Source organism: Melampsora larici-populina (genome assembly GCF_000204055.1).
Source record: "Melampsora larici-populina 98AG31 unplaced genomic scaffold MELLAscaffold_6, whole genome shotgun sequence".
Classification (NCBI taxonomy): domain Eukaryota; kingdom Fungi; phylum Basidiomycota; class Pucciniomycetes; order Pucciniales; family Melampsoraceae; genus Melampsora; species Melampsora laricis-populina.
In genome coordinates this window covers 2,209,222-2,234,382 of record NW_006768770.1, presented here as the reverse complement: position 1 = coordinate 2,234,382, position 25,161 = coordinate 2,209,222, and the positions used below count along the sequence as shown (strand labels likewise).

The window sequence follows — 25,161 nt, the reverse complement described above, 5'->3', positions numbered from 1 at the left end:
TCAATTACATGAATCAAAAAAAATGTATATCAGTTTTGGTGGATTTCTGAGTGATGTGGAAAATCATCATAAGAGAAGAGTAGCTTGGAAAATTGCCTCTACAGAAAGGTATCAGGTCAAGTCAATAATATGCCTTGAAGATGATTATTTTGGAAATGAGACGTGCTTTGAGCCCATGGAGAGTAAGAATCACTCAATATCACCCACAAGGAATGTATGTGATGGATGTGAAACAATTCAAGACCAAGATGCCTGAAAATACATATTGATCTCACCTTCCTTCCTATTGGGCCCTTCTGTAACCAAAGTTTTGGATGTTAGTGATCCAGATGAGTCCCACAAACCCTGCTTATCTTCTTGGAGAGTGCTTTTATCTGCTGCTCCAATTGATGATTTGAATAACTTGGTCTCAAGAGTTATTTTGTGGTGATCATATTTTCTGTGGTTTCTAAAACCTATAATTCACCTGACTTTCAGCCAACATATCTAGTTTGAAGATTTTCCCTACTTGTCATCTTCATCCTTACTATGAGACCATTGCAATGCCAGTGCCAGACACATCTCTTCCACTTTCTCTTGTGCTACGCTAATCTGTCTATACTCTTCTCAGGGGTTGTCTCATCCAAAAAACCTTTTCATCTGCTGTCATCTTATGCATTATGTTGTTGATCATCTACTGATATCTAAAGACCAAGCACACAACCTTCAATCTGACAATTGAAAGATGATTCATACCCAAAACCAAGTATTCCTTGAAACCGCTTTTCACCAACCAAAAGAATCATTAAATTTTATTCAGAAAGTTAATACACAAGATTTCAAAAAATTATTACAACATTTGTGAAATTTGAAAAAAAGAAAAATCTAAAATATGTGTCAAAAAGTAACCATCATTATGTTCATTATTATTTCAAAATCTTGATGATTTTGATTTGTTCATCAATTTCATTAAAGCTCTGGTCATTTCAAAACCGTAGTTTTCGATCCTTTTTTTGCTATACTCGAAATCAAGAGACCTAATGCGAGAAAAAGAAAAAATAATAGAATATTGAATCGATTGGTCCTTGAGTGACCGTTATATGTCCTTGATCTGATATATCTTCAAATCATACTGCGTTATCTAATTCTTCTGCAATTGAATCTTGTAATGACAGTGATAGTTTGATAAGGTTAAGTGTCATTAATTGAGACTTGATAATCTCAATCTCACTTTGGGTTTCATTCAAGTAGACCCTTTCACTCTCTTGAGCCTTTTGGATTTGTAAGGAGATCAGAGGTATTGGAAGTTGAGGAACCTCTTCAGTCTTCCTTGTTCTTCTTTCTTGAATGGTTTCAACTTTCTTTAATTCTTTCAAATTTTCTTTCAATCCGTCAATCTCCTTTCTCATCAATTCTTCTTTTGATTTTAATTCTTCATTTTCAAAATTTACTCTATCCACATGGTTTTCTAAATCGATATTAACTTCTGTCATATTATGAATTTCATCTTCTAATCGAGTCATCTCTTCTACCAAAAGTATTTCTCTTTCTGGATCTTTTTCTTCAGCTGAATGGGCTTGGTTCAAAGTTTGAGCTTGTTGTAGTTGTCTTTGTAATTCAGCTTCCCGAGTTTGATATGCTTCAAGTTCAGCAGATAGGAAGGCGAGTTGGGCTTCCTGAGCCACAAGTCCGTTGAATTTAGAGAGCGAAGAAGGCTTGACATTTTGATTAAAAGGGTCATGACTAGCTTGAGTAGCATTTGCAAGAGGAGAAGGGGAATAATTGGCCGATAACCTTCCACGATGATTCAAACTGATTGATGGAGAGCTCATCGCATTGTGATCATATCCTGACATCTTCAAACTCTCATCCTCCTTGGCTACTATAAGGAAATTGGATCGAGCTGTAGCAAGAGCTAAGGCAGCTTTCTCAGTTTCAGGTCGAACAGGTGTAGATTCTACCAGTGAGATATCTGCTACCATAGCTTCAGTTTCGTTATCGTCTGTCAACAATCCATCACCAGCGCCATCCTCCCATCTCAAGGTACCAAGGGTTGACATAGTTGAGTAGCGTAACATATCCGAGATAGACGATCGAACACGACTTTGGCGATCACGTTGAACGTGTTGTTTACTGAGCGTAGCAGCCAGAGCCATTATATTAGGAGAGTGAGGTGAGGCTGTAGAAGCAGAGCTAAATGCGCCGCTGCTCTTGCGATTGGGAGTATACCCCATATTGGATGATGATAAAACATTGGTGATTGAAGGAGTTCTGGATGTGCCTGAATTTACCGTCGGATCTTCGAAAGACTGAGCTAATTCCATCACACGAGAAGGACGCCTTCGTACACTAGGGACATCTTTGGAGGCCTCTAACGGCGGTCGGTTATCGTATCCAAGAAGATGTTTGGATCTTGCTCTAGTCATCGGACGGCGAGGTAATTCTTCAGCAACAGGAGATAGAATGATCCCTATAGATTGAGTGGCTTTCTTTGACTCTGCAATCTCATTTGCTTCCTCATCAAAAGCTAGAGAATTATTGATTTTCGTAGATTCACTCATTGAAGATTCACTATCAGTTGGGCTATGCGGCTTTTTCCTTCGTGTGGTTCGAACAAGAGAGCTCGACGAGGAGGATCGTGGTAAGTCTTCCGGATTTCCATTCAACGCGCCGTTGACGGAAGACCTCCTAGGAATATTACTTGAACTTGTAGTGCTTTTAGAAGAGTCTGAGTGGCTCTCGCTGCTAGTAGTCAACTCTTTTTGAAGGCCATGTGGCTGATGAGAAGACAGATCGACAGCTGAGATAGAGGTGCGAACTCGAGCAGAACTAGTCGCATTTGTCTTGACTGTGGTTGTGGGAGTAGCGATAGGCAGGCGACTTTTATGAGTACTCTTTTGGGTGACAGCGGTAGGCGAAACATGTCGATGTTTTGCTAGACCCGAATCTTGTGAAGTCGTTCCAGGTATGACTTTTCTCCCGCTGACTCTACGAATTGGTGTTTGAGATGGAAAAGATTTAGGAGGAGGTTCCGTGTTCCTTTGTTTGGAAATTGATAGAGGGGCGGATGGATGCCGGAGGTTTGAATTCAATTGGCCGGGAGGCCTTAGAGGACCGGTCCGGTTTGTAGATTGAGGAACAGCTGATTTTTCGCTAGATTGTTGCGGGGTTAGAGATTTTATTGCCGGCAAGCGTCGTTTGGTAGTAGACATGTTGGAGGCACTTGGCTTGATCACTTCCTCGTCATGTAAGGTATACGATGAGGGTGGCTTGAGAGAATGTCCATCGGGAGCATCCGCTTTAAATTGAATAATATTGAATTTGGAAAGTCAGATCGATATCACTTTTTCTTAGAAACTGAGCTACGAATGAAAGCTAAGCTTGACAAACCTGGTGAGATGGCTTTCCTGATCTGTGGCCGGCTGAGCGTTCTAAGGCCTCGTAGTGAGATACCGTGAGATTGTGTGGGATCCTTTCGATTCTGAAAAGGTGTAGCCTGTTGCCTCGAGCTAGGACGATCGCGTGAGGTTGAGTTACTTTTGGCAGGTGAGGAGGTCGTAGTTGTCTTTTTCTTAGAAACTGGCAATAATGAATCGTTTGATAATGAAGGTCGCCGAGGGCTGTGTCTGCCCATGTTTCAAGTTGATAGGAATTCTGAAACACTTCCGTAGATCTCCTTGGTCGATCATTCAAAGCTTGAGACTGACTTAACTTGATCTTCAACGGCTGCAACGCCCATTTCCAATTCTTCCCATTCTCGGCCTCTTCGGCAATCCTGCAATGAAAGTCTGAATATGTATGTATGACCCGCGAATAGCCTGGGGCGGTCCTGGCACATATGCCGGAGCGCCTTCAGCCTTGATCGGAAAGCTCTACCCGAGAGGCATCGGGCGAGTACATAATTATGCGCTTTCTGCCCTCCTCTTGTCCTTTGACATTTTCTGAGAAAAAATCTTTTGAAGTTGACTTTCAGATTTGAAGTTTTCATGGATTGCTGAAAAAAGCAAAACAAATACAAAAACCACAACCAGAGTTTTGCCAAAGCAATGCAAGGAACAACTCCATAGGCTGGCCACTGAACATCCTGAAACTGTCCTTTGGTGCTCAAAATGAAGTACATTGGATTCATAAAGCATAATTGGCAAGTGTCCGTCTGACTCTGATATTTCAAAGGCTTTGCCTGCAGGCTGTACCTTCTGATACTATAAAGTGAAGAGTAAGTCAGCTATGTGTCTTCATTCTATTGTTTGATTGCTCATCAGATGCAATGTCACATTTGAATTATATCTTACCCTTGATGTACAGCCCTTTGCATAATTGATGACTTTGAAGAAAAAAAGACCTCGAGTTTTCAAATAAAAAACCTTGAGTTTTGTCAAAAAGCTGCTGAGTTTTTCAAAAAGTCAGTGAGTTTTTTTTTGGAAACCTGGCTCAGTAAGTCTAAAAGAGAAAGAGCTCGCTCAGTTTTTGAAAAACTCGATGAGTTTTTGAAAAAAACTCGCAGGTTTTTTTGAAAACTCAAGCGTTTTCTCTTTTTCCAAAGTCATCAATTCTGCAAAGGGCTGTACTACAATCTTTGTGAAAAAAGCAGCTTGAAATTGATAGTGCAAACCCTACTTTGTTGGAAAGACATCAAGGGCACATTCACTTGAGAGATTTCTGGTGAGAAATCTCATTCTGCAAAATTCAAAGTGTCTATCTGGTGGAGAATGTTTCATTTCTGCATTAAAGATTTTACAGAATGTGATTTCTGGTCAGAATTTCCTTGAGTGAACGCGCCATAAGACTTTGTAACACAGATCCAATTTATATAATTCAATGTTCACATTCAGAATTACAAAGATCTTAAAACCTGACTTGAATTAGTTTTGCAGTTCATAGATAAACAAGTGATAATAAAACACAATCAAAGCAGAGGGTGTAAATGAAACTCAATTGAATGAAGCTAGTCCAATGCTACAGTATTTACTAATTTCATCAAACCAATCTAAAATTATAAGCAAGCAAGATGGGAATCATATACAAAATATCCTCTAACACATAACAAGATCTCAATTTCCCCAAACATAATTCATTTACCCAATCATCACTATCGATCACTTTCATCCTATATGCTTTTCTGAGGACTAGGTGGTGGACTAACATTATCCATCAAAGTCGAAACTTCTTCAGGTACTTCATCACCTTTACTTACATCTCTTCTTTTCATAGATTCTTCATATCCTGCTTCACGCTTAACTGAGGTCTCACATTTGCCTTCTTGTAACCTTATCATCTCTTCATGATCATGATCAAGTGTTCGATGTGAAAATAAGAATCCAATCCCCGCTAGAAACGCAATTACTGCCATACTATTTTCAATATCAGACAAACAATCCATCAAATCAGTCATGTTGAATAAACATCATATCTTGTATAATGAGTCAAATTGCAACTCACGTGCCATAATTCCAACTACAATGAGAACAAGAATCAAAGAGTTTTGATTAGTAAATTTGATTTTTATGTGTTCATTTGATCTAGATTAAAATAAGAAGCTAACACTAAGAGTGGATCGGCGGACAATCCGTTGAAAGCCTCTCCAATCGCACTTGCAATAGCCGATCTAACAAAAAGCGACCAGGTGCTACATAAATAGAGCCAGCATCTTATTTATCATATAGAAAAACTCACTGAAACAAGAAAAGACTCGTGACTAAACTACGCATATTTTTAGGTGCCAAAGTAAAAGCGTACCTAAACACAAAGAGTGCCACAACAATGGGAAGTGTCAAATTAGGCACGATGACATTTCCGTTGGATTTGTCAACTGAAATTTATGAAAAGGATAAGGACTTACTCCAAACCAGTTACAGAGGCCAAGATTTCAGAGATCGCAATAAGCAGATAAGCTGGGGTTTGAACCCAAACCGAGATATCTACAGGATCACATTCATTTCCGCTGGCAAAGCTACCACACTTACTCCTTTTATAAATGTAATGTTGAGTAACAGCAGCGTAAACCATTGCCAATGATCCGGTGAAGAAACCGGCTGTGATTTTCTTGATGGGTGACTGATCACAATACAGCCCAAGATTGATGAGGATGAATCTAAATATGAGTATGAAGGATTAGTGGAGTGTGTTAGACGACTTACAAAATTGATTCCAGCTCGCCTCAAGGCTGGGTAAATGACCATGTCACACTGCATACCACAAAAACATCCCAAACAACAAGCATACATCAATCTCGGCTTCCTGAAAAGTGAGTAGAAATACTTACCACTGGGATCAGTATAATCAAAGCCAGTGGGTCTAGATTCGAAAGAATATCGTTGGGCAGGCCATGTGTGTTCATCACTCCGGCTTGGGAGGTAAGATTGTTACTCTAAAATATGTAAGATCTCAGTAAGCATGTCTAGATACTTCATTTTATCATTGAAAAGATAGACGCACCATTTGATTGTATGTAAGCCAATACCTGATGAAAGAAAGAAGGGTGGATTCATCGGTCAGTTTTCGGAGCCAAAAGATCCAAGAATTTGATAAGAATCAAAAGACTAAACAAAGGGAACCATAAAAAGACTCGGCAAGCTTTAAAGCCTCTTCTAACTTCTTCTACCCATTGATCATCAAAATTCATCCATTTCGGTTTTGATTCACCAGATCTTTCTAATGTGCTTGGTTTAACAGCATTCCAGAAATCAAGAGAAGCAGTCTCTTTGGATTTCGTTTTCCGTGCTCGCCATCGTTTTAAGATTGCAAATCTCCAAAGTTGTAGTGATCGAGCGAAAACTGATCCGGTGGGTGGTCTGAGTACATAAAGTCTTTTACCGAAAATCAAGACGATTGGGCATAGCAAAAAAAGAGCTGTTGGAAGCATATAGGCTGCAAAGTTTTTGATGAAGCATAGGCGGAACAAGAAGAGGTCAAATGTTTAGTAAATCTGGCTTTTATACAAAACACTCACCTAACCAATATCCCACGTATTTTTCTGCATATACCATTCCTATTTGGCCTACTAATGCACCAATGTTCTGACAGGAGGAAAATGATCAAGTTAAAAGACTATTATGATTTTGATCCTTATGTATAAGAATTGGGATTGAATAAAACTTACGATCATAAGATAAAAATATCTATTTGAAACCCAAGATAAGAATATGAAAAAAAATCCATCAAGCAAAATCTGAGTTAAAGAAAAGCACACCAAGTTTTTGATAAAGAAAAAAAAACAGGTACGCACAAATAAATCCTCTCTACTGTTAGTGCTGGATCGATGATGACCCTTTCTCCAGACTTGAGAGTTCGAATGGTCCGAGTGGATTGACCATTAACCTCGGTTTGTTCTGCCACAAGAGGGCTGATATTAGGCTTGAATCCACCGGTGCCAATACCCATGATCTGTATGATAAAAACATAATAGTGAGTGAATTTACTCAGGCAGATAATCAAATGTTTTTGAGAGGTATAAAGGAAATGACAAACAAGGATAGCAATTATGAAAACTGCTAATGAGTTTGTAGGTTTCGTAATGACGGTAGGTAAGGCTGAAACAATGAGAAGTGTGTGTCCAACGAGAGCAATAAACACAGAAATCAAAATAGTATTATAACGTCCAAGATGTGCATCGGCAACCCATGCTCCAAAGAGTGGACAAAGATATACCCAGAAAGTATTGAAACTGAAAAGAGAAAGAAATTATGATGAGTAATTATGAAGAGAGACTTTAAAGAGGGATCAAGAGTCAACCAACGTGGTAATTCCAGTAGAGGCTTTCTGACCCAGGTTTAATGCGCCAGATTGAACTCCGCCAGCACCAGTGACTGATCCTGGCGGAAGAGGCCGCTGACTGTGACCAAGAGTGCAATTCGTAGAAAAGGGTTGAGTGAGTGAACGCGGCTTATGAACGAACGTTTTGAAGCGGTTTGTGTTACGGCGTGTTGATAGATGAGATGGAATTCGCAAAACTCAACATATAGTTTGTAAACACCACAGTTGTTCCATAATAACTAAATCGTTCGACCATTTCAACAAAAGCGATCAAATAAGCCGGTAGATTCACCGAGCCAGGTACTCGTCTTAGGTTGTTGAGCTCATCATCAGTTGGAGAAGGAGCTTCTTGATATCTGTCGATCTCATTCAACTTTGATGGATCTTCCCCTTCAGTGGGTGAGAAACGCGACATTGTTTCTCGATTAGGATCGATTATGAAAACGATATCGAGCAGTGATGATACTTCGTGAGCTATGCAAGAGAAGCTATGCAAGAGCAAGTGGGTTGTAAATTTTTGAATATATGAGTTTAATAAACCATCGAACTTGGAACTAGCGCGAAGGAATTTATATACTAATCGGGTTATTTTTTAAGCCTGGTTTAGCTGAGCAAGAGATTTGATGAGCAAATCATATAAACAATTTTAACCGGAGATGTCGCAATTCTGGAACGTACACAGTCAACAAGAATTCCAAGCCGATTCACTTGAATTTGGCGGGCAAACCTCGGTGAACTTTTTTTGAAATCGACTGTAGGTGGATGTCGGTCACACCGGGCGATCCTTCAACCTACTTTGGTTTAAACTTTTCACTTAATCTTGGCTCAAAGAGTTAAAATCGACCTTTAGATCTATCACACAAGATCACACTCACACACTTCACACACCTAAATATAGTTTGTAAACCAGCTGGAAGAGGAAGTTCTCTTATTTAGGAAATTCCTTCAGCCGATCACCATTCTCTTCAACTTGATCACTTCACAATACACCAACTTTGACTATTCCTCAGTTTTTCCAATTTTCATTCAAGCTCTTTTGTTTGCTCGTCGCACGCGGAGAAGCGGTCATTCGGCCTTTAAGAAAATTACTTTGATTTTGACCTTGATGCTCTGAATTTCTAGCTGTGAAATCATCAGTTGATAAGAATCACTGTGTAGACTGAAAATGAAAGTTACATATCATTTTGTAAAGTTTTTGAAGTTGCGTGGATCTCAGTGCCATTCAACAGACACCAACGTGTATCTTACTTTCCACTGACAATGAGATCATGTGCTCAAATTACCCATTTATTACTACAAGTCCGTACAGCCTCAGGCGTGTGGAGCCAGCGTTTAAAGAAGCTATATGTATCGTGATGCAACAGGGTGCAACTGATGCGCAGACAGATAAAACAATCGGATTGAATGTACTAACAATAACGCTCATCATCATGGCAGTAGGGCAATCTTTCCAAAAAAAACATTTTACAGAACACATGGTCTAACCCTTTCTAACCATATGATGATGCCATCCATGAGGTGATTGCACATAAATGAAGAGATATATTACATAATATTTTGGCAACACCGGTTAAGCAAATTGCGGAGGAGATCATCATAGATCATGTGTGGATGAACCATCAAAAGAGTATTTCGAAAAAAACCACAATCTACAAATGATTGGATTTCGGTGGTTATATGCCGAAACGAAAACTCAAACATCAGGAAATTCGTTATCAAACCTATGCCCAATATCAAAAGAATTATGGAAAAATTATCAAGTTGGGAAAGTGAAAAGTACTTTTGTCCATTGGTATAGGACGGTTGATCTATTCAAGGATTTTTATTGGTTAATGTTTTTTTTGATTGAACTCAAGTTATTTTTTGAATGGAGGCCTGATTGAAAGTTTAAGAGAAACGGATGGGTTTAGCAAGGAGTTCAGTCTGTGTTGTGCAGCCTTGTGTGAGGCGAAGTGGAGTTGAGATATATTTATGGGTTTGTGAATGGGTTTAGAGACGATGAAGGTTATGTGTTAATGGAGGTTTTTCAAACTGCTTCATGCTTGACTTTCTTGTTAAGCTTCAGTGTAGATTCCAGCTGATCGAGAATCGAGTGACTTCAAGATGACCACTTCCGTTCATTACCTTTGTCCACATACCGCTCCAATCTCATCCACTCCACCTAACTTCGATTCAAACAACACTTCAATCTCGACCCCTCATCCATCTCATTATCATTCACTTTCTTCTTTACTATTTTGTGAAGAATGTGATGCAATCAGATGTGATCATTGTGTGAATTGTGAATTAAATTGTTATTATTGTCCAAATTGTCTTTTTGAAGTACCTTCTGCTAACATTAGAGCTCAAAAGAATAGGTAACCAATCTTCTTAACTTCTATATAATCGAAAAAACACCTTTTTCCCCGAGTAACACCAAAAGAACTGATGGAATTGAATTGTACATTTGATTTTAGATGTGGTCGAAATTGTTTCTTATGTCCTCAATGTCATAATACTCTAGCAGCAGTAGCAAGTGATCCACCACCCAGTTCGTTTGATAATGATCCAAAAGCACCTCAAGCTAGTATTGGTGAACCTCCTTATTTCTTAACATGTACGTTTTGTAGATGGGATAGTAAACAAGTAGGCATCTTTTTCGAAAAACCGACTTTTTTAGCTCGTAAATCTTGATCATCATCGCCTCTTTAATGTTTGATTTTTTTTTGATTGATTCTGATTTGAATTGAAGACTTACTGATTGTCTGATTTTTCTTTATTTCATTACTTGATGGTGTGTTTTTTTTGGGACTTATAGAACAATTACAAAATGCCGATTCTAATGCACCTGAATTAGCTGAATTCGATCAATTAAAAGATCATTTTGAATCTTATCTTAAATCTCAAAATCAATCCAACACTGGAACTTCACATCATCATTCAAGAGGTTTAATCTCTTCTAGTTCTTCTGCACAACTTGCTGCTTCTTTAGCTTTATCCAAAGAAGTACCTCAAGTCACTCGATATGGAACTCAACTTGGTTTACATTCATCGGTTTTTAAAGTTAGATCTACGAGTACTGTACTACCTTCATCTTCATCTGGTCATCTCAGTCTTGGAGGAGGTTCTAAAGAAGGTGATTATATTTATGAAGCTGTCTTTCCGACTGGAGGAACTCTCGACACAAGAGAATCTGTACAAGAAAAATATGAAGCAAGATATGATCTTTATCGACATGGACCCAAGAACTCATCAGAAGGGACTCATTCATCCGAAATTCATGCAGATCAATTCTCGCCTCTCAATAAGAGATGGGATGAAGTTTGGGAAACGTTGGATTTGGCTAAAGATTTAAAACCCATGCGAATCCCACTTCGTTCGAAACGTACCAAACGATGCCCTACATGTGAACACATTTTAATTAAACCTGAACAAAAAGCTCAATCAATTCGATTCAAGATCAAATTAGTGGCATCTAATTATTTACCTTTGATCGAATTATCACGTAAAAGATTGATGCCTAAGAACTTGGTAGCTGATCGCTTAACATCGGGTGCTAGTGCCGCTCGAAAGAATGCTTCACGGCCTGGGAGTGGAACTAGTAGTAATCCATTACTGAGTAGGGTTGGAGATGTGGTAGATGAAGTGATTCGACCGGATCGAAAGTATCAATTCGAGTTAACATTTGTGAATCCACTTTATGAGCCTATCAATGTTAGACTTTCGATTGCACCACCTCGACCGATTCCAACACCAGATGGATCATCTACTCAAGCACCTTTTGCTGTACATATCTTAGCACCTGAATTCACGATTGCCGCGTTTGCAGAAGTTTGGGAATATGATGCTGATGAAGAAAATGAAGGAGCCAATCATGATCATGAGGCTGGTTATGATGTTGGAGAAGGAGATGAAAATACGACGACGAAACGGAGTCGACTTAGTACCTTTGGTATTACTGATTCTATGCGACGTAGGACGTTACAGTCAAATCCGGTGGTGACTAGAAGAGCGAATCGGACTACTGTTCTGGTGGAAACGAAAACCAGTAAAGATTTTGTTGGAACCCTACAAGTTAGTATCTTCATTTTATAATACAATATTCAAGTGTCTATTACTAATCAAAACACTATTCTCAAATAATAGGCGGATATGTTGGTAACCTTTACATATAGATCAGATGAATTTGAAGAAGATTTAGATGATTCGTTACATGCACATCATGCTCGTAAGAAAAAAAGTGGAACACCTATAGGAGGAGAAGATGAAGATGAAGATGAACATCAAAAATCATTTACGTTTTGGACTAAATTGAGTTTTGGTGAAGTTTCACCTGTTCCGGTACTTCAATCTAGTACATCGGTTGGTACTTCGATTAGAAAGAAAAGTTCAGTAGCTAATGTTGGAACATAATTGATGATATACATTGAAATTTTTATAAATTGTTGGTTGATTGAAGAAAGCTTTAATTGTGGTCGTTGTATGATAGACTGTCTTTTTTCGAAACCTTTTGACAGTTACAAACGTAAATTGTCATGAAACATCACGAAGGGCACTGTTTGTAAAAGACACATTAGATCTTTACTACGTTGCGTGTTAGATGAGTGACTGTGGATCATACATACATACCGAATGAGACGTTGATATGATTTTGATTTTGTCAACTCGATGGTCCTCAGAACAAGCTGTACTCGACTTCTAAACATTTCATTGATAAATGACTCCATCTCTTGTGAAAAATGTGTAACGCGGCTACAGCCACGTACCCCTCCCCTCAAAAGGTGAGGCTTAGTTAATACTTAATGGATTCAACTTGAAAACATTGTGCAAGTCAAAAAAACCTTCAAAAAGAAATATAGCTTGCTTCTAAATTTGATGGTAGGCCGATGAAACATCTGTGTATGTATTGACTTATGACCTCATGTTATGAGACTATGATAAACCATAGTGTGGTTTTCTGTAAGAATCTTTCATGAAAAAAATATGAGATTCATTAATCTAAAGTGAACTGATTTTAATGCTCACTTTAATCTTCTCCTCATCAAAGATGTGAGTCCTTTTTAAAGACCATGTCATTTTTTGTCTGATTTTTTCTCTCCATATTTTTAAGTAACTTACTCAGTTGTTTGATCAACTTCAGAACTTTTACTTAAAAAATCAATTGAAAATTTTAACTTTAAAAATGAAAGGAGATTTGATTTTGATTATGATTTGTTTAAAGAAGATTATAAATTATTTTATAGAAAAATACAAGATAGATATGTTTATATGGATAAAAGAATTTCGTTAAGTATCATCATCGTTATCATCAGATTCATAAAGTATGTGTGAGTTGAGTAAAAGTTTGATTAAGTATGAAATAAAGGTAGAATATGAGTTTTGATACATCATGTGTGTTTTTTTTGGAAGTTTGTTGTACAACTCTTTAAGATTTGTATGATTCATAAAATTAAAGTAGTTCAAGAGAGAAAAGAAAAACATCTAATGTTTATAGATCAAGTGTTTTTTTTTGCTTTTTTTTTTGATTTGTTTGCTGGCATTGGTTTTGTGGATGGAAGTGAATTTGATTTATTCATATCTTTTTCCACATCTAGGTTCAATTAAATGATGTCGACTAAAGTATTTCGAAAAAAAAAGAATAATGAAGATCATTTTTTATAAAGGAATTTTATATTCAACTTAAAGAGAAATTAAAGATTTGATTGAGATACTTACTTTAATGCATCACTTCTCATAAATCCTTTTTGACATTCTTGACAAATATAAGGTCTGAATGATACGAAAAAAAATATACATATCAATCGGTTGAATATTCTTTATTATTATTCATGAGAAAGGAAGATTTCTCACTTTTCACCCGTATGCATTCTTTCATGTCTATCACGATCATGTCTTCTAGCAAAAGCTTGAGAACAACTAAACCGCCGCCCAAAAAAACATTAATTAGTGAAGACTGTTTTTCAAGTTTCAATAAACAAAAAGAAAGAGGGAAAAAGAAACTTACTATTCACATTTATGTTTCTTATCTGGTACTTGATTTGCTGGATGATGATAAGGTCGATTTAAATTTTCAAAAGGTTTTGAAGATTTTTCATTCGAATTGAATTGTTTTATATTATGATTTAAATGATGATGATTTGATACTTTATCGGTTTGATAAAATTGGGTTTCTTCTAATGTGTTTTGATAACTTGATGGATTTGATGATGATGATGATGATGAGAATGATTCTCGAGTTTCATTATATCTTGGTTGGATTTGATTGATTGATGGTTCAGTTGAATTGATGTCAAAACATGAAAGATTCTTTTGAACTTCATGTTGAATATGATTTTGAGAAACTGATGAAAATAAATTAGAATGATTGATATTATCTTTTGGATAGTTTAACTTGCTATTTTGGGTTGGATGATTATTATGATGATGATTGGTTGAATAAAGTCTAGGATAAGAAGAAGTGATCAAGTTTTCGGAATTGGAATGTTTCTGATCAATTTGAATTTCATTAGTAATGATATTATGATTAGAATGTTTAGAAGGATTAATAAATGTAGTAGGACTACTACTAGTATGATTAGATAATGGGTTTTTAATATGATAAGGTAAAATTGGAGGTAGGATTGGACCTAAGTTTGATCTTGCAGTATGATTAGTATTAGTATTTAAAAATTGATTGAAATCTTGAGGATGGAATTGATCGTGATCATGAATAGTTTTAAAGTGATGAGGATTACTTTCTAAGATCACATTGAGACCGGTTTGATGATATTCAGTTGCTTGGCCACGGCCAGTAAGTTTGAGTGAAGGATCTTGATGATGTTGATGACGTTGAATACTATTAAGTGAATAAGCGGCTAGATCGGTACTACCTCCGCGGGGAGTGAAGTGATGATTGACTGACATGAATCACTATTTCTTCAAGAACAAAGGATTCTTGAAAGGAATTAAAACACTTCTTAAAGTTGTTCACATCAAATGATGTTCCGTGGCGAGTTTTTAAAAAGAAAGATGAGAATTGGAAATCTTTTGATAGTCACTTCAGTTAGTTTGTAGTTGAAGTATGATGAAACTGGATTGATTGATTATCATCAAGTTGTGTTTGTTTTTTTTTCAAACAAAGGAAATTGTACAACACACAAACACAAACAATCAAATTTACTTAAACAAAGGAAATCGATTGGTCACAATGAAAATTGATGGAGTTATAGTTAAAATGTTTGGTATGCTTTTTTAATCTTAAACAAATTTGAAGAAACATTCCAAGAATTAATGAAAGACAGTGAGTGATTTATATTTATAATGATTCTTTGAAATTATTTGAAAAATTCAGTTCATCCTTGTTATCATCATCATCCACTTTTCTCTTTTGCCCTCTTGGATCTCGAACGGATGAATGAAAGATACATGATCAGTTTAATGAGAATTTCAACAGATAACATTTAAACAATCGCTGTGTTCTTTCCTTGTTTTTGGTGTCAAGGCAAGTAACGAGTGGTGAATCGGATTCACAAGCGATACTTTATGATCACTGACTTTCTCTTTGTAAATCTCCTACATAGTATGTATGTGTTGAAAACGAAAAGCACATCAAAACACGAAAATTACAAAACTTTCATCACATTTTCATTACGCTTCCCTTCGACACGAACCAATCTATGAAGTACCCACAATACGTACAAAGAGATGAAGGATCACACCCCAAACTTGGGACTTTCTACGGTGGGGTGAAGCGGATAGCTTGAAAGAACTACTCAAGGTGACTTCATTTCTGAAGCTTTCCCGCCAAAAAACGCCAGTTCGTTTCAAGCCCCTCTGCGAGGGCGCGGCAAAAGCGCAAGAAGAGCTTACATAGTTAAGCTTACTTTAATTTATTCTTTTTGTTGTTGGAGAACTTGTTGATATCAAGGATATATGTCCAACCAGCACCAAATCTAGCCTGACCGATTTTGCCCGCAAGACTCGAGCAAATATGGCGGGGAATTTGTGACAAGCTTTTCCGGTTTGATTGTACCCTTCTTTGTACGCCGAGCTGTTTTTGATGATAAATTGAACTCAATCCATCAAGAATTCACTCGGTCGAGAAATTAAGGTTGTGATCTCAAAGCGACAGATCAGCCGACTTACTTTCATTTCTGTCTTTCTTGCTGTTCAACTTCCATTTCCTGTGAAGCTCTTTAGACCGGATAAGGTGATGATCATGAGCTCATGAGATGCAAACCACCTCTCCAGTTTTCTTATCTTTGACTCTCACGCATCATTTGCTTGTAGGTCATCATGGTTTACCCTTGTGTCTTGACATGTCTTCACCCAGATTCATTTGATGACTTTATTCACAGATCGAGTTGTCAAAGTGAATCTAAACGGACCATAGTCACTCCTTATGTAGGTGATGACCGTGAAGTTGATTGATGACTAAACCTATCTACGTTCGGCTTAGTTTCGTAGTGAATGCGAGGTGTTGAAGTGGATCTTTCTTTCTTTTCAGCGTATTTCCTTTCAAAATTGAATCCGAGCCTTGATGAATTTCAATCAATTGTCCAAGTCTGTACCTCCTCTAACCGTTCTCTAACTTATCTGACGAGTTTCTACTTTTGGACTTGGTTCGCAAACCCTCTGTTCTCCCAAACCCAAAGTGGTCCAGGTGAAAGAATCACCCATACCGTAAATCATGACTCATGGCTCTTTTAGTGGGCGCTTTGGGATTCAATTGGATTGTGTGCCTCTTGAGCTTCAAGCCATAATTTTCTATAACTCAATGAAGAACTTAAATGTTGTCATGCTGAGCGCATGGGTGCCTGGGTTGGGTCCCAGCTCAGCTACAACTGGCTGTATGAACTTATTGGCCTTCTGCACGAACAGTCCAGTGCGTTTTATGGCTAGATTGGGGTACACATTGGTTCGGCTCGAATACAGTTGGATTAAAGGTCAAAGCCACCTTTTTCCGGATTACAAACTTTTCTTCACTTCCCACCCTTGCCATTCTTCGATTCATACATCTTCTCGTACATCACACTTCACATCTTTGAGGTTTTTTTCTGATTATAGTCTTCTTTAAACAGTTAGAAAGCGATTTGAGAGTTTTTCTTCTGATTCTATACTCCTTGATATCTTATTCCTCACACAAGTGACCCCATCGTCAGTTTACTCATTTCGTCATCATCAACTACGTCCATCTTGTGGCATTGGATATACTAACGAAATCATATCTTTCTCCTTTCTTTTTGACTTCGTAACAGACAATCAACGTTCCAACTCGTAGATTGTTTTTTGAAAGACGCTCATTTGACATCTTCCTGCTGATATTCATATCGGTTTAACATCTTCGCAGGTATGTCACTTTTCTACCTATACTCAGCACCTCGTATTTCCAAGCTTGTGTATCAAATTTCAATCGACTTCTTAACTGACTTTCTACCTATAACTCATTTCTTCACCCTCATTTCATTTGATGATTCAGATTCATCCAATAGTGCTTTTTAAATTTGGAATACCTATCATGACTGGTTTTTCTTCAAACGTCGGAAGTTACCGACCCGTCCTATCGGCTCTCATAGTCATGACTGTGGCTTCAAGCGCCGCTGCTTCATCTCATAATCCGACTCACAACCTTTGGTCTCGTGATGCGACTACTACATCAAAAGCCAAATCATCAAACTCAGCTGGTGCCGGTGCTGGAGCTGGTAGTTTACAAACTGGAAATTTTCCTCCAATCGTTCAATCTATGGCTCCTTCAACAATGACAGCTTTACCGGCTACTTTCACACCTGGTAGCGCTTCGCCCGTTCCTGGAGCTCCAGCCCTTCCATCAACTATCCTTAACATCGCTAGTTATCCTCCACTCGATTTGATTCCTTCCGTCAATTCACCAGAAGTCAAGGAATGGCTCAGTCAGATCGATATGACCAAAATTCCATCATCAGCACCAACTGGACTGAACGGCTGTAGTAACACATCTAATGCGGCTGCTGTCAAATCAGCAGGAGCTGGTGGGAATTGTTGGTGGACTTGTGGTGGTTGTTCGCGTGATACGGATATCACTGTCTGCCCCAACAAAGCTACATGGGGTGCTAGTTTTGATGACGGACCTTCACCTGATACACCTATCTTACTTGATTATCTTGCTAAACATAATCTTACTACAACCTTCTTCGTTGTCGGATCACGTGTTCTCAGTCGTCCTGCCATGTTACAATATGAATACGAAGCTGGAAATCAAATCTCGTTAGTCTTCATTCTCATCAAATCTTTTTTATCAGTGATACTGACTTTGATCGCGGTTTCTTTTTTCGTCGGATAAGTGTTCACACTTGGTCTCATCCTGCCCTCACTACCTTGACCAATGAGCAAATTGTTGCAGAGCTAGGGTGGTCTAAAAAGGTCATCAAGGACACTATTGGCGTCACCCCCAACACGATGAGACCTCCTTACGGTGGTAAGCAATTTTGTTTGTACAGCTGTTTTTACCGGAGTAACTGAAGAGATCATCACCTTGCTTCCCTCTCTTCAGATATTGATGACCGAGTTCGTTACATCGCTATGGCTATGGGCCTTACACCTATCATTTGGACTACATCCCCAGCTGGAAAGACCTTTGACACTCAAGGTAATCATCCCTTTTTGAGTTGAAGTTGAAGTTTGTTTGAATGAGTCACTGATTACTCCACTTTATCAATAGATTGGAAGATCTCCACTGGTATCGTAACACCAGCTCAAGTTCTCAAGAACTTCCAAGATATCATTGCATCGGCTTCTTCGCTCACCAGTGGTTTCATTGGTAAATAGTCTTATCCTATTTAATCCTTCATGAGATTCCGGTACTAATGCAGACCTTGTTCATCTTACAGTTCTTGCCCATGATTTGTATCCTCAAAGTGTTGCATTAGCAGTAGAATACGTTCTACCGCAAGCTTTAGCAGCTGGAAACTTGACAGTAGAACCAATCATCACTTGTCTTGGTCAACCACTTTCAGAAGGTTATGCAGAAACAGCTACCACCAATGTATCAACCGGACCATTCTCAACTAATTCATCTACAGCTAGTCCTAAAGTGTTTAGAAACGGTACTGATGCATCTGGTTTCTCTGGAAATGTTAATAAACCTTCTTCCTCATCTATTCTTTCTGTTAAACCTTTGATGTATGGTTTATCTACATCTTTGATGATCTTATTTATTACTTTGTTGTAATCATCCTTTCTATAACATTTTTTTTCCTTTTCACATTAACGAAGTACCGACTTGAATTATGACCTACTCATTATGAAATCATTTCCTTTCCCCCCCGCCTTTATTTTTCTTTCTTCTTTTCTTTCCTCATGTTTTCTTTTTCATTTCTCTCTTCAAACCTTGTTCTTTTTTTTTCCTTTTTTTTTTCTTTTACCACTTTTACATTTGATTTCAATTTTGTTTTCTTTTCTTTCTTTCTTTCTTTGGTAAACGATATTGGATTTATAAAAACGTTTCTTCGTTACACTTGTTACATTCATTTCAGCAAATAAACTTTTTGCTTTCTTCTCAGTCATTAAGCATTTAGAGACACATTAGAGGATCTAATGATCAGTTCCCATCAATCCTTGACCCATTACTAAGCTCAAAGAAGGTTTGTCTTTTTATGAAGTTTGAATTGCCAGATGAACACTTCTATTGCAGGGCTCTCTTAACCTCGTGAGATAGGTGCCCTAGATAGTTATGGTGGCCGCCGAGCGCCAAATGAGTCAAAACCCCAAAGTGCAAAAAATCAACCTGAATCTTGCCCTCAATGCCCTGTTCAGCCTATCCTGATTCTGACCAACAACACTTTGCCCGTTGTCACTCCCTGTCCACTCAGTGTCTATTCCACCGAGTGTTTCTTTATATCAGCTACAAAGTCTTGCTCTGTAGTCATTAATTGGACTGGCAATGTGCAAAGATTCTTCTTCTGAGCAATTGCTGTTGAAAAACAGATTGCATTTTCTTTTTGGTGTTTGCTGTCAAAAAGAAAGTTGCTCTAATTGCTTAAAAAACAATCATCATATCTAATGATCAATGCATCACGGTTACAAGATAAAATTGCAGGGTCCGGGAAAGTCACAAGTATATATTTGAAAGATCATTATAATATCTATCAACATTACTCATGAAGATGCTTTCCAATGTCATCATCTTAAACAACCACATTCTTTTTAAAAGGTTTGGTTTTCTAAAAACATCACTCACAGGGTACATGAGGATCTGAAGATCAGGACCAATATATTATACATAGACGATTTGCAAACAAATAGGGAAAAAAATGGATGAAAGAATGGAATCAAGGGAGATGAAGGGATTTTTTGGTCTGGGGTGATGGACTTGCAACAGACCTGGGCTTGGAATAGGCTCAAGCAGACTTTCAGGGGGAGTTTCATATGGGAGTCTCACATTTTTCCAGCCATTTCAACAATGGTTGATTGACTTTTTTGAGGATTCTCTCCTGTGCAAAACTCATTTTTTTTGAGTTTCCACTTTCAAAAAGCATGAAGCAATATGAAAGGAAGATGATTCTCCAATGAAGGTCATGTGTCATTGTGACCATTCATCTGGAATATCCTTTTCTCATCAGTTAATAAGATTTGACATAGCCACTCTGTGGCCAACACATACATCAGGTGTGGTTAAGTAGATTTCACAGGAAACTGGCAAAACCAGTTACAGTCAGTTTATCTGCTGCACTGCTAAATTTTTTACAAATTTGCAATCAACCTGCCATTCTTGGCTGTAGGTTTTGACTCATTTGGTGCTCCACAGCCACCATAGACTTGCAACTAATCATACCCTTTTTGTGGTTGAGCAGGAACCCAAAAACCCCTGCTTGGGTCTATCCCCTATACAGTTGTGTACCTACTGCAGGTCACACACTACATTATTTCTGAGGAGACCAAATTGTTCAGAAGTTCAAAATGAACAACTTTGGTCTTTGAGAGAAGTCCATTGACCCAACATTGACCCCTTGCAATAGCAACAGGACTGAGTAAGATCTTTTCAGTACAAATCAAGAGCACTTACATATTAAATCAAGTTAAAACTGTTTTTACTGGCTTTAAAAGAGTTTTGGACAAGGAATGAGAATTGATTGGTTTTATTTCAAAAATAAAACCCTTATTGCCTGCACATCAAATTCAAACTTTCAAAAACATATTTTTTGTTCATGGTGCTCAGAGGCACTTACAAATCTGGATACATAGATGTGATGGGACTAGGTACAGCTAGCTCTAGTTAAAATGATCTCAAGGGCTTGATTGAGAGGAAGTGGTACTTCTTGAGGCTTTTGAATAAGTCTCCATGCCAAAACCAAATTTGAGGAGTTCCGCGCAACCACCAGGCCCAGCTGATTAGTCCTAAGTCCCTCACCAGACCAATACTGCAACTGCTCTGCACATTTTTCCCATTGAGAGGAAGTTTTGGAACTACTATATCCCCTCTATACAGAGCAGAGCCTGTGCACCACACTCTGGGGGGATCAACCACATAGCAGAGTGACTGCTCCACAATGCGCCAGGGCTGGGGTTTCTCCGCCATATACAGGAGCAATACCTTTTCCCCATGAGCTGACTTTACTCAACCTGTACATATTGTATCAATTTGATGTTTCAACCATCACAAATCCATAATCACTTCAATATTCAATTAACTACAGCTGGTGTACAACACTCACTATACACAGTCAACATGGAAAGAGGCACCTGGATGAAAGTGGTGGACAAGGACAAGAAAAGCCCCTGAATGGCCCCTCAAAATGGCCCAAACTGTTGTCTGTTCAATATAAACAGGTATTTAAGTGTTCTAACATGTGTGTGTCACTAATCTCCTTCTTTTGATTCAAGAGATTTGTCAACAAAGTCTTGAAAACCTTTTTGAAACCTTTTACCTTGACATCCTAATCACCATGGTATCTAATAGCTCCTTGCAAAGCTGGACTTAAAATTCACTTCAGGTTCTGGGTAATGGTGTTGTGTTAGAGATGATCAGGAATTGTGGTACAACACCCTCCAATGTTTATCCAGAGTACATAAATTCTGAACACAAGAGATTAACTTCACTCATGTCAATACCGCGACCTGAGATTAACGTTACATTACCATTTTCAATAACTTTTAAATGTGCCAGATCAGTTGCCTATATTTGATACAAATTCAATATATCTGCAAAAAGTTCAGGCTTGGTATATTTTCCAGTTTTCCACCCTTCCAAGTTGATATTGGATCATACCATCTCTTTCAAAACTGTGTGATGCTTCAACAAAATTGGAAAGCACTTATTTTGTTTGTTTCAAGTTTAGAATGCCAAGGTTTCAAATGGTGCAGCAATATATCATCAGAATATCATCAGAGGTGATGAGCTGCTAGCTATGGCAGTGAAATTCCCTGTTATCTTTGATGACTCAATGTTCAAGACTTTCCAGCTACCCAAAGTCTGGAATTTACCCTACAATAATCTGAAAAGTAAAGAAGTATCTTTTTGGTGGTGGGTTTTGAACAGAGCAGACACCAGAAACCTATGCATTGGGATGTATTGAACTTTGTCTCAACTGATGCATGATCAAAGGCCTTTCATTCAAATGTGGCATTTGCCAAAATGTTCAAAAAGTCATGTCAAACTCCTATCCTTTCAAACTTATCCTGTGCTGACTCTTCACAGCAAACATCCTTTGTGTTGTGAAATTCCATTGAAACTCTGGTCCCTGTAGTGGATCTTGAGCTCCTTCACACAATGCTTCACATCCAGAGTTCAGCAGATCTTGCACCACATTTGATCAAGTTAAGGTCAATGGGATCTATGTAGGAAATAAATAGTTACAATCAAACCAATGCAATTGCATACCTGTTTAATTACATAATTAGCCATTCTTCATATTCCAGGTCTTCCCCAGATTCGATGTGAGCTAGGGTATTGCACATTTATGTCAAACATGATAACACATAGTCCAATATTTTATATATAAACAACATTTCTTTGATGGTAATTAATTGATTGCATTGCTTGCAGCCCGAATACACAATGAGGATGCATTGAATTCTGATGCCTAAGCCTTGAGCCGTAAGTCTCAGGTCTAATCAATAACACGTAAAATGCAATAGATTTTTATGAATTTTGGCCTATCCTGCCAATGCATCTACCTCACTCTGAATAACCCACAACATTGCATAGCCTGGGTTTTCCCCCTATTTATGCAATTGCACAGGTTGAAACGTAGTGCATATATAATTCATGATTCAAAACAACCTGTTGTCTACATTCAACAGGTAGGAGCTAAATTGAAACACCAGCCCTGATTAGCATAAGAGTTAGATTTTGGATGACTGTGGTGGCACTTTTTGGTACAGATAATAACTTCTTCACATATCTATGAAAGTTTCTCCTGGAAGCCTATCAGCTTTCTGTGGAAGGTGCCCATAGCTTCCTACACAATATCTTGAATCAAACAATTTAGACACAAAAGTTCCTGTGGGATACTATTGGAATTGTGGCTAATCATATCCAGAGAATTCCAACCATTGATATGTGTTATACTGTTGTCACCTTAAATCTGGGATATATGATTCCTTAAGAACATAGCACATTGGTACTCCACATATATCATGATGCTGCCTTGAATACATGGGACCATGCAGCCAATTTCCTGTGCTGACTTGGAGGTGGGTGAAAAAATACCTGGGTCTTACAAGGCTGAGAACATCCCTGGAACTTGGCCCTGGCTCAAGCTTGAAATTCAACCTTTTTGGGAAGCTCATGGATATGGATTTCTCAATGTTGAATAGCTGGCTGAAAGATCAGCATGTCAGCACTTAATCTGTTTGGTTGGTCTTTAGTTTCTTTGTGGTGTTTCATCCATTTTTATGCTGCCTCAATTATGATATTTTGAATAAAGAAATACCACCCAAATGTCCAAGAGATCTGTTCAAACCCAACTCTCTGGCCATTGTTTACACCTCTTTTATGTCACACACTTCACCATTCTTATCAGTAAATTGACAGGTCATCTTGCCCAAGGTTATTAGACTATGTACAAGAGAATGTCAAATTTTTTGCATTATTTTTTTACCACCAACAAAGCTGATTACATCAAGCTGCACCAGTGGTAAAACGCCTCTTCACAGGTTTTGAATGTCTTTAGCACCAGCATTGACTTTCTCAGACAAGAAACTGGAGTTTGAACAAGGGGGTTGATTTTTGTGGGACTGACTGTAATAGTATATCATGGTCTCACATTTTGAAAACTATTGGATCCATCAAAATTAACCAGTTCCACACTGACTTACCCCTGAACTGTGCTTCCTATAACCCGAGTGTCAATAAGGAATTTTCTTGAGCAAAGAAAACCAGAATACTCAAAGGGTTGTGTAATCCAGGACTTGGAGCAGCTTCACTTGCCCAAGTGACAGCTTCCAATTCTGTTCAGATTTCATTGGGAAATTATCACACATCCCAATTGAGACTTGGTTGGTGCAGGAAGTGCACATCTGTCCAAGTATTTGGCAGACTCCTAGTGACATTGACCTGTGTATACTTACAATCCTCATTTATATTATCATTTTTACCTCATCAATAACCTCATTGAAATCCCACCATTCCATTGTCTATACTATATCTCAAAATGGTGAAAATCATGGTAACAGTGCTGGTTAAAGACCTCATGCAATATCTGGCAATGTGGTACCCAGAAATCCATGACACACTCACCCTGTGTGCTAACTTTTTGAAGGGGGCAAGCAGTCTACAGTACCAGGCCCTGCCATCAAGCAAGCACTCAAGTATGCTGCTGACAAGGCTAGTGAGCTCACAAACACTGCATCAAAAGAAGTTAAAAAGGAAGTTCCCAAAGAGGAAAATGTCAGCATGGGTACAAGGGCAACAGCTTCCAAAGTAGATTTTGCATAGTTCTCTCATCTCTCTAACATTATAGATATCTTTAACACTTTTATATCAAACTTTGGGATGCAGTTTGTGACAAGATCAACAAGGTCAACAATGGTTCATCAGCCACTTCCAACAAGGTTATACTTTATTGTGAGCTTGTGATGTAGCATCACGCTCACACCCGGTGCCACAAAGCCATGAGACGCCCTGAAGGGGCACATGGCAAGGGCCAGGGCTTAGGCCACACCGTGGCCCACACACCGACCCCTTCATGGCCTTCAACGGGCATGCAATTCAGTCAAAGTCCCCCTAAAGATGGTCTTAAGCAGGGAATGGCAACCAAAAATGCAGATCTGAGGTTCTTTGAATGGAAGGCCACATTGACCCACACCATGCTAGGCCATGGCCCTGGCCACGCCCTGGGCCCCAAAAAGGCCGCTGGGTGTGAGCGTGAATGTAGCATCATCTAACCCTTTGATTGATTTCAATTCTTTCCATAAAAAGCCAAAGATTAGAGATCCTTTTTTGCCACTATGCTCTTTGCTTCCCTTTGTAATTGTAATATTATCACAGTATGCCAA

The 25,161-nt window shown here is 38.3% G+C and overlaps 4 protein-coding genes across 4 annotated transcripts; 2 read left to right on the top strand and 2 right to left on the bottom strand.

The window, feature by feature from the left end:
- Nucleotides 1-1,106: 1,106 nt before the first annotated feature.
- Nucleotides 1,107-3,613, bottom strand: MELLADRAFT_60729 (uncharacterized protein; the record flags this gene model as incomplete). The annotated part of the gene is made up of 2 exons (XM_007406454.1): nucleotides 1,107-3,277; nucleotides 3,370-3,613. 2 exons carry the CDS (start codon nucleotides 3,611-3,613, stop codon nucleotides 1,107-1,109), a joined length of 2,415 nt encoding a protein of 804 aa, XP_007406516.1.
- Nucleotides 3,614-5,086: 1,473 nt separating this feature from the next.
- Nucleotides 5,087-8,146, bottom strand: MELLADRAFT_33929 (uncharacterized protein; the record flags this gene model as incomplete). The annotated part of the gene is made up of 15 exons (XM_007406453.1): nucleotides 5,087-5,330; nucleotides 5,419-5,433; nucleotides 5,522-5,584; nucleotides 5,653-5,715; nucleotides 5,819-6,033; nucleotides 6,117-6,164; nucleotides 6,242-6,346; nucleotides 6,415-6,439; nucleotides 6,525-6,846; nucleotides 6,929-6,995; nucleotides 7,079-7,097; nucleotides 7,205-7,362; nucleotides 7,447-7,642; nucleotides 7,715-7,810; nucleotides 7,935-8,146. 15 exons carry the CDS (start codon nucleotides 8,144-8,146, stop codon nucleotides 5,087-5,089), a joined length of 1,848 nt encoding a protein of 615 aa, XP_007406515.1.
- A 1,688-nt stretch (nucleotides 8,147-9,834) lies between these two features.
- On the top strand, nucleotides 9,835-12,123 carry MELLADRAFT_94617 (uncharacterized protein; the record flags this gene model as incomplete). The annotated part of the gene is made up of 4 exons (XM_007406464.1): nucleotides 9,835-10,088; nucleotides 10,188-10,393; nucleotides 10,529-11,784; nucleotides 11,857-12,123. The coding sequence occupies 4 exons, from the start codon at nucleotides 9,835-9,837 to the stop codon at nucleotides 12,121-12,123; spliced, it is 1,983 nt and encodes a 660-aa protein (XP_007406526.1).
- A 5,143-nt stretch (nucleotides 12,124-17,266) lies between these two features.
- MELLADRAFT_33817 (family 4 carbohydrate esterase) lies at nucleotides 17,267-18,895 on the top strand (the record flags this gene model as incomplete). The annotated part of the gene is made up of 5 exons (XM_007406465.1): nucleotides 17,267-17,931; nucleotides 18,009-18,142; nucleotides 18,218-18,313; nucleotides 18,386-18,484; nucleotides 18,555-18,895. 5 exons carry the CDS (start codon nucleotides 17,267-17,269, stop codon nucleotides 18,893-18,895), a joined length of 1,335 nt encoding a protein of 444 aa, XP_007406527.1.
- Between the last annotated feature and the right edge of the window lie 6,266 nt (nucleotides 18,896-25,161).